Source organism: Camelus ferus, chromosome 19, assembly GCF_009834535.1.
Source record: "Camelus ferus isolate YT-003-E chromosome 19, BCGSAC_Cfer_1.0, whole genome shotgun sequence".
Classification (NCBI taxonomy): domain Eukaryota; kingdom Metazoa; phylum Chordata; class Mammalia; order Artiodactyla; family Camelidae; genus Camelus; species Camelus ferus.
Window position 1 is genome coordinate 25,039,058 of NC_045714.1, and position 9,345 is coordinate 25,048,402.

Genomic DNA, 9,345 nt, shown 5'->3' on the forward strand with positions numbered 1-9,345 from the left:
AGTTCCTCTGGCTGTGGCTGGAGGCCCCCAATCCTCAGGGCGGTGCCCTTTCTCTCAGCCTCCACTGCCTCTAAAACCACGCTGGCGCTGGCATGGGGAAAGAGCTTTCTTGCCCTCTTGTGGCCATGTTGGCACAGGTGGATGCTGCGGGCAGCTGGAGGGAGAGTTAGCACTTGCTCAGATGTGAGTGGTTAGGCAACTTGACACCCTGTCAACTAGCCTTAAACATTGGAAATGGGACTTTCCTGGGAAAGCTTGAAGTTACTTTCAGTAATTTGTCTAAAGATTTCGTTTTTTTTTTTTCCCTTAAAAACTCATAAAACCTCTCCCAGGTCATTCCTGGTATGGACCATTATCCAGGGATCAATCAGGAAATGCAGGAGGAGAGGGTGGGGGTGGGGAGAGGGGAGGGGAGATCAGAGCCCACAGAGAGGAGATGCCCCTCCCAGGAGCCACACACTGAGCAGTGGCTGCTGGCATCCTGCTCTCCTGTTCTCAGGCCCATTTCATCTGCGGGGTGTTTTCAAAAGAAACAATGGTGGAAGGGCCATGGAGGACACCTAGACCTCCCAGAATAGACAGGGGGAGCAGAGTCACCATGCTGGCCCTGGGCTTGGAGACAGACCAGTGGAGACCACAGGTCTTTGGAGAAGCCAGTTTCAAAATAAAGGCAGTATGCACTGGAATACCCAGTTCGAGCGAGTGCTTCATCATAGACATGTAATTTACATAGTTCTCACCACGAAACTCTGTGTCCCCAACACGCTACATGAATGACGGCTTCAACACACATTCATTTCTGAGATGTGAACAGGTGAAGAGCCGCTCTTTCATCCAGCATAATGGGCATGGTTTCACCTAGGAACGCTTACCAACATTTCTCAGCAAGAGCCAATTTCGAAATAAAGGCAGTTTGCGCAGGAAAAGCCTGTTGGAGTGAGGGCTAAGATGTTAGCTGTGAGAGCCGCTTTTTTTCACATTCATCATAAAGCATGGTTACACCCAGGAAGATTTACCCAGATTTCTCAGCTGGTTTCTTCACCCAGATTCAAAATAAAGGCAGTTTGTGCTGGAAAAGCCTTTGTTGGGGAACAGTGATCTTTGGGTTAGATATTTTGCGGCTCTTCTAAAAACTTTGACTTAAGTTTGCATCCTAGTCACCAGCTCCAGGGCAACAGAAAAAGCATACCCTACATCCCTTTGCACTCAAATCTTCCCAAAAGAGCAAATATTTGCCCATGAAAATACCAGCTGCTCTTCTAAGGCCCCCTAAATATCCAGCAGTGTGGGCGGTGCACTCTTGATCAGGGACAGGAGGAGAGGGGACCAGCGGTCCTCTGGCAGGCTTAGGCCCGGTGTGGCAGCTGCGCTGTGGGTGTGTGGTGGGGAGGGCCATGCACGGAATCCTGTTTGAGGGGCCTCTGTGCACGCCTGCATTATGGTCCTGAGGCTTCATACAAAGGCTCCAGGCATCCTAACTGGTCAGATACAGCCCCCACCCTCGGGCTGGAACCACCAGGAGCTCAGTACCTGTAACAGGGACAGTGCCCGGTGTGGGGAGAGGTCATGGGACACTCCGGGGGCAGGGGCGGTGGTGCTGGGGAAGGCAGGGATGCAGTGAAGGGTGGGGGGAGCAGGGCCCCTTGCTTGGGGGTTAGAGTTCTTGGGGAGATCACAGAAGCATAGTACACACCATCCCCACCCCATACCCCAAATTCCTAGCCCCGCCAACACAGGGGTAGCTCTGCGCCCTCTCACCGTGGCTCTCCCGTGAGACCACACCCAACCTGGCATCTGGCACCCCTGCCCTACCTCCCCTCTTGGGACAGACACTGTCTTCTTGGAAACTGCCCAGCAGCGCGAATTCAAGGCCGGCAGCGGGCCTGGCGGATCTGCACTTCAGGTGCCCTACCTGGCCAGCCGTGCGTGCCTGGGCTCAGTCCTCTATCTTGAACACCGGCAGCCTGTGTCCACGTCCGGTGCAAACGGAGGCCGCGGAGCCCAGGCTGAGCGCCGCACACGGACACGTGAGTGTGCCTCCGCCCCGCTACCCCGCCCACTGTTGGCGGCACTGCCCCAGCCTCCGGCCAGCGCCACCTGCAGGTGAGGACGTCCGAGCGGCCCCGCCCGCCCCTTCCCCGCCCAGCTGTCCCATAAGCCTCCCCCCACCCCCGTCCTGGCCGCGCCCTGGCTCCCATTGTCTCCGCAAGTTCTCCCCTCGCAAGTGAAGCCGCGGGAGGACGCAGACGCAAGCGCTAGGGGAGGGCCCCGCGGCGTTGCCATGGCTACAGGCGCCGCGCTCAGCGCGGGCCGGCCTGCGCTTCTGGGGCAGGCAGCGGGCTCCGGAAGTGTGCAGCTGCCCGGGACTACGGCGGTGCTTGCTGCTTGGGATGGCGGCTTGCTCGGCCTGGTGACTAGTTCTGGCCTGGTCAGTCGTCGGCCGACATCCTATCTGGGGCGGCTTCCCACAGACGGTAAACGTACGTCCGCGCCGTTGTCGGGGCCAGCGTACATGGACCGGGGTGGGATCCGGGTTGGTTTGGAGGCCGGGGAGGGGCTGTGGTGCCGGGGAGCGGGTTGGGGCGGGGGGGAACAGGGCTGGGGTACAGCCTCGGGCTTTCCTCCCCCTCGGGCGCTGGGGCTGGGACCGCGAGTCCGGGTAGCCCTGCGTGGCCGCGGCCTCCCAGAATCCCCCAGGAAGGGCAGGCGGAGGACCCCTCTTTTATGAAGCGGGGCCTTACCAGGGTTTTGAAGAGCCCCAGAATCAGATGTTGGAATGGGGTGGTTTATCAGCCTTGTTTATCTGCAGGGAAATTTCAGTTCCATCCAGATGTTGGCTCCTTCGATAAACCTCAGGAGTAAGACAAGGGTCAGTGCCGATTAGCAGTTATTTAGGGCTTGACTCAAAATAGACTGTGCGGGGTGTAGGGATTGTAGATGGGCCCTCCCTCTCAAGGTTGGCAGTCTTCTGGGATTAGAGGCCCCAGTTGAGGATTACATCCTCATCTGCAGTAATGGAGGTTGTGGGAAACATTAACACAGGGAAGGGAGGGGTGTGGCTGCGGTAAATCATTAAAGAAGCCAGGACACTTGCCTGGCTCTTGTGTAGGAGAGTCTCGCCTAGGGTAGCGCAGCAGTTATCAAAGTGTGTCCGAGGCCCCTGAGATGCAAGACTATTTTTGTAGAAACGCCGGTATGTCACCTGCCTTCTGCACACTCTTGCACTCCCGAGTTTCCTGTGGGGTTTTCCAGGGAAAACCTGGTCTGTGATATCACAAAACAGGGAATGTAGAAGGCAGATAGAATTCAGCTCTCACCAGTCCAAAAGAGATTTGCAGAATTAAAATCACTGCTATTCTTCTCATTAATGATTTTGTTTAGAAAATATACTTATTTTTTGCTTAAGAGTATTAATGGTAACATGTAGTAGGTTGTTATTATTTTTAAGTGAACTCATAATCATTTTTTTAAAGTTCTTATTTAACTTCTAACACAGGAACTGTTGATAGATTTAACCCACATATACAGCAGCCTTTGGAGTCCTCAGTAATTAAGAGTGTACTGGGGTCTGTAGAACATGAAGCTTGAGAGCCCCTGGAGAACGGGTGCTAAGGTACTAGTCAGGTGCTTAGCGTTGTTAGACAGATGCCAAGATGTCTTCTGTATGTGCTCCCGGACTCGAAGTAATTGGCCACATGGAGATGGGTGGGCAGTGCCTCCACTATACAAACCAGAAGCTGCTGAACGTGTCTTGAGTCTAGGCCATGGGCTGTGCAGGGATTCCCGTTGTATCTGTTCTATCTAAGCCAGGATTCCTGTGCAGAGGCCTGGCCCTGAAGACCCGCTCTCCTTTGCTCCCTGCCAGGTACCTTCTGTGTGACATCAACCTTCCAGAGGGCTTCAGCCTCCGTAGGGGCATCTGTATCCACATCGCCTTCCTCCTGAAGACCCTGCTGAAAATGGAAGAGTCGGTGCTGGTGCTACCCCCTTGGGGCCGCCTCTACCATTGGCAGAGTCTGGACATCCACCAGGTCCGGATTCCCTGGTCTGACTTTTTTGATCCCTCAAGTCTCAACAGAAACATCCCTGACACTGAGTACGAACAGTTCATTGCAGGTGAGAAGGTGATCGTTTAACTAGGGCCAGACGGTTTTTGTTCTGGTTCCAATGTGAACATCGGGCCGTCTTGCTTCGGGCTTGTCAGTCTGCTTAGGGGCCCTGCTCATGTTTCCCGCACTGCAGACGAATTTGGTCTTTCCATAGTTTTTCTCAGGAAATAGATCTGAAGTGTATGAGCTCTGGGTTCCCTCCCCTCTGAAAACCCTGGCCTTCTGGTGAGATGGAGCTGTGACAAGTAGGCCACTGCCACAGAGGCCTTGTCCCAGCAGGACTCGCTCCCTGGGCAGTAAGGGCCATTCTTATCTGAAGGAAAACACGATGTGTCTGTAGAATGGGCCCCTTGCTGGAGAAGGTATGTAACCTCTCATTCAGTGTAATTTGGTCCTGCTTAAGCTTCCCATTTTACTTTTTGTAAGAGGTAAATGTTGAAGATTTTCTTTGAATAAAGGTATTTAGAGCTTATCTTTTTTTTTATTGAAATGTGGTTGATTTACAATGTTTTGTTAGTTTCAGATATACAGCTGTTTTGTTAATTTCAGGTATACAGCATAGTGGTTCAGTTGTACATATACATATTCTATTCTTTTTCAGGTTCTTTTCCATTATAGGTTGCAAGATACTGAATATTTTCCCCCGTGTTCTACAGTGAATCCTTGTTTTTTTATCTATTTTACATATAGTAGTTTGTAATTGTTAATCCCAAACTCCTAAGTTTGTTTTCTAAGTACTGTGAGTCTGTTTTTGTTTTGTAAATAAGTTCATTTGTATCATTTTTAAAAATTCCACATATAAATGATATCATATGATACTTGTCTTTCTCTGTCTGAGTTATTTCACTTTAGTGTGATAATCTCCAGGTCCATCCATGTTGCTGTAAATGGCATTATTTCCTTCTTTGTTATGACTGAGCAATATTCTTTATATCTAAATAATACATCTTTATCCAGTCATCTGTCAGTGGGCGTTTAGGTTGCTTCTAAGTCTTGGCCATTTTAAACAATGCTGCTGTGAACATTGGGGTGCAGGTATATTTTGAAATTAAGGCTCCCTCTGGATATATGCCCAGGAGTGGGATTGCTGGGTCAAATGATAAGTCTTTTTTAGTCTTTGAGGATCTCCCATAGTGTTTTCACACAGTGGGCTGCACCAAACTACATTCCCACCAAAATGTAGGAGGGTTCCCTTTTCTCCACAGCCTCTCCAGCATTTATGGTTTGTGGATTTTGAATGTGGCCATTCTGACTAGTGTGAGATGACAATTTATTGTAGTTTTGATATGCATTTTCTCTGATAATTAGCGATATTGAGCCTTTCTTACATATGCCTATTGGCCATTTGTATATCTTCATTGGACAATTGCTTGTCTATTTGTTCTGCCCATTTTTGGATTTGGTTGTTTATTTTTTTTCTTATTAAGTTGTATGAACTATTTATATAGTCTAGAAGTTAAGCCATGTTCAGTCTCATCTTTTGCAAATATTTTCTCCCATTCCATAAGTTGTCTTTTTGTTTTGCTTATGGTTTCTATTGCTGTGAAAAAGCTGATAGGTTTAATTAGGTCCCATTTGTGTATTTTGGCTTTTCTTTCTGTTGCTTGGGTGGATTGCCCTAGGAAAACATTGCTGAGATGTATGTCAAATAATGTTTTGCCTATGTTTTCTTCTGAGAGGTTTATAGCAACTTGTCTAATGTTTAAGTCTTTAAGCCATTTTGAGTTTGTTTCTTTTTCCTTTTTTTTTTTTTTTGTGACTCTATTGTATGCTTTCGATTTGTGGTTATCTTATTTTTCAAGTATATCAACCCATTACTATATCTATTTCCTTTAGACTGATAATCACGTAGGTTCCAACACATCCTAAGAATAATGAGAAAAAAAAGAGAAAAAAATCTATCTTTTCTTGCTACCGTCTCCCATTCCCACCTTTTTGTATTTTGATGTACATTTTCTTTTTTATATCTTCATGTTTATTCTCTTATAACTCGTTATTGCATTTCCAACTATGGTTTTCCCATTTCTTTAGCATCCTGCTTCCTTTCTGTTTAGAGTAGAAGCTTTTAATGTCTCTATTTGGTTCAATAATGCTGAGTTATCTCCCCACCCCCTCCCCCTGCGCCTCTGAATCCTCAGTCCAGGGAAGCCAAACCATCCTAGCCTTCATCGGTTCTGGGAAAGCAATCTTCAGAGTGGGAAAAAAACATTGAAAAATAATATTCTGCATGTGGCTTTCTATCCTTGCCCAGAGAGTGAGAATCACCTCTGAAGGTGGAGGAAGAATGTTGGAGGTGCGGGGCACAAAGTCTTTTCTCCTTTTGCTACTGAAAAAATGATTGCTTTTGTAATTAGTGATGATGCCCTTTAAATTGGTGAGGTCGAGATTCCACAGCTTCAGAGCCTGTGAATAACCAGCCTGGAGAAAGCTCTCCAGGGTCCCTGCAGTGGGAAAGGCAGCCCCTCTGAGCACCTGTTGTTCTGTATTCTTACTGCCTCCACAAGTGTTCGCTAGGCACCGTGCAGGACAATGCAGTTACCCAAGGTGGAGGACGGGGAGACCCCTGCTGTGTGGCGAGTCACAGGAGCCCACACTTGAAGGACAAAGTGAAGAGTAGTAGGGCGGGCATAGGAACAGAGGATGGTTGAGACCGAGGATGGTGTCCTGGAGTACAGCAGGCGAGGCTGGCTGGGCAGATGGGGCCCTGGGGAATGGGCAGTCCTTGAGGGATCTGAAGCAAAGATATGAACCAAGAGACTGGATTCGTGTGGGGGTACAGCGCCCACTGGAGGCCGCGGGGCAGTGCAGCGAGCGCCGGAGGAGCGGGCACTTCCCCAAATTTGGGTTGACACGTCACAACCAACTCACTGGGAACCGAGAGGTACCGATATATTGTTAACTTTTTGTCCCTCTTCCTGGAAAAAAAAAAAAAACTGCTTCCTGTTGAATAGCCAGTGTCGTTAGTGAGAATTAAGACATGAAGCAACATTTCCTCGAAAGTCATCCATTGTGTAGTTGTTAATAAGGGTCAAATGCACATCTTGAATAGATTAAATCATACATTCATCATCGGATTTTAATATCCTTTAAAATAAAAATTCTTGCCTGTCTTTGTTCTTCATTTCAGGGTTCACTTGGTGATAATAATAGTAACCAAAGCAACAGCAAACCCTTACTGTCATGCTGTTCCAGGAACTCTGTGTTCACGACAACCCAATGAGGTGGCACTTTACAGGAAGGACAGTCATTAATCACACAGCTAGTAAATAGCAGAGCTGGGACTTGAACCCAAGCTGTCTGGCCCCAGAGCCCCCTCTCAGCCCCTTCACTGCAGCTCATCACTTGGCATGCCCGACACAGGCCAGCATTTAAGAGCAGCGTGACCTTGGCCAAGGCTGCTTCACCGCTTGGTCTGTTTCCTCATCTGTAGAATGGGGGTGTGGGCAGTGAACTCTGTGAGCTCAGTGGTCACTTCCTCCAGCTCTGCTATTCTACTGCTTTGAGTTAGTTTAGTAAAGTATCCGAGCCTCTGCATGGCCCATGCATGGGCTGGCGCTTTGCTAGGCCGTGGGTTATGAAGAAAAGTATGATCAGCCTGCTTCTCCAAGGAGCCTGTGTCCCTCCATGGCAAACAGCTGTGAGGCCCAGGCTTCCCTCACTGGCAGTCGGGGGCTGGGCAGGAAAGTCTGATAGAAGATGGAGGCAGAGCCCCTCCGGGAACAGTGGTGGCCACACAGCTCTCAGGAGCTGGAGAGTCTGTCCAGGCTGCTGAGAGGGGAGTCCTCATGAGGCCAGTAGTCCCCCCAACCTAAGCCCTCAAGACAAAGATCCAGCCATCCCCGCAGTGTCACATAGAGCCAGACCATCCTCATCACTGTGCCTCTCTGTTCCTTTGTCCTGGGGCCTCTCTTCCCCGTACACCCTGAAGGCTCTTCTCCCTCTCTTCTCTGAGTGTCCCCTCACTTCACCCGTGGTCCCTGCTTCCTGGTCCACCATCTCTGGAGTTGACACTTTGCCCCCTTCACACCCCCCGTTTGATTCAGGAGCTCTGGGTTGGCCTCCTTGTGCTCACTTCCCCTCAGATGATTGCTCCTCCTCTCTTGGGAGCACTGGAAAACCCAGATCCATTTCTAGCAGTGCCTGCCACCCTGGCCTCCCTGATCATCTGCCTCAGTAAGGAGCAGCTGGACCACCAGCTCTGTATTGCCTCACCTCCTACCATCGAGACGTCAAAGTTCATTCTCCCTCCACCACCCAGTATGGTCATTGTAGGGTCTTCTTCTCCGTCAGCCTGAGCCAGCCATCCCCCATTCACCCTACCCCCGGGCTCATACCCGGGCATGTCTCCAACCCAGGTCAAGCCTCTCTCCTTTAAGTGCCCACCTCTAGCCATCCAGCTGCTTCTCCACCAACCTCCCTGGCCCTCCTTCACCCTCACCTGTGGCATCATGCACTGACTCCTTGCTTTCCTGCCTGTCCACGTTCCTCTTACTTCCACTTCCCCACCTTCCAGCTCTGCATCCAAAGTCAGCACTCTCTTTATGACAAACAAAACTCCCTTGACCCTTGAACTTTTCAGTTCCTCACCAGGACGACTTCCATCTCGGTTCACCCAGCTCTACTTGTTCTGAGCCTGCAGGCAGCAGGCTCTCCCAGCACAGATTTCTAACACTACAAATCAATGTCTACCTTGTTGCCACTGCCAGGCGATCCTCCAGGATTTCTCTAGTGAGCACATTTCCCCACTTATCACTCAGTGGTGTCAACATTCTCTGCTCTCTGCACACCTCTAACCTTCCCTCAGTCTCTTCCCTGACTCCCAGCAGATGGCCTTGCCTCCTGCTTCAGAGAGAATGACATGTTACTGGAAAGGAACTCGCTCACCTGCAGCAAATCTGCTCACCTCACCTTCTATCTGTCCCTCTCCCACCTGGACTCTAGCTGTAGTTGTTCTTAATTTAGTGAGTTTAGTTGACATATATATACACAGTTAAAAGCATAGCACAATATCGGCTACCTTCTATGGCTTACTTTTTCAATTTAACTTAGAGTGTGTGATTCATCCATTTCGTTGCATGTACCTGCAGTTCATTTGTTTTAACTGATCTTAAATGTTGTGCATGTGAAAGTAACACTAAGGCAAGTGTAAGCCAGGATACAGGATGCTGGTTACTACCTTTGAGAAGAGGCCAAGAGCAGGATAGAACACAGTATGTCATTGTCAGTAGTCCTGTTC

The 9,345-nt window shown here is 49.4% G+C and overlaps 1 protein-coding gene across 1 annotated transcript; it reads left to right on the top strand.

Annotated features, from left to right (window-relative positions):
* Positions 1–2,281: 2,281 nt before the first annotated feature.
* Positions 2,282–9,228, top strand: LOC116658042. Its single transcript, XM_032462345.1, has 3 exons — positions 2,282–2,533; positions 3,807–4,116; positions 8,933–9,228. Exons 1-3 carry the CDS (start codon positions 2,282–2,284, stop codon positions 9,064–9,066), a joined length of 696 nt encoding a protein of 231 aa, XP_032318236.1. The 3' UTR covers positions 9,067–9,228.
* The last annotated feature ends 117 nt before the right edge of the window (positions 9,229–9,345 follow it).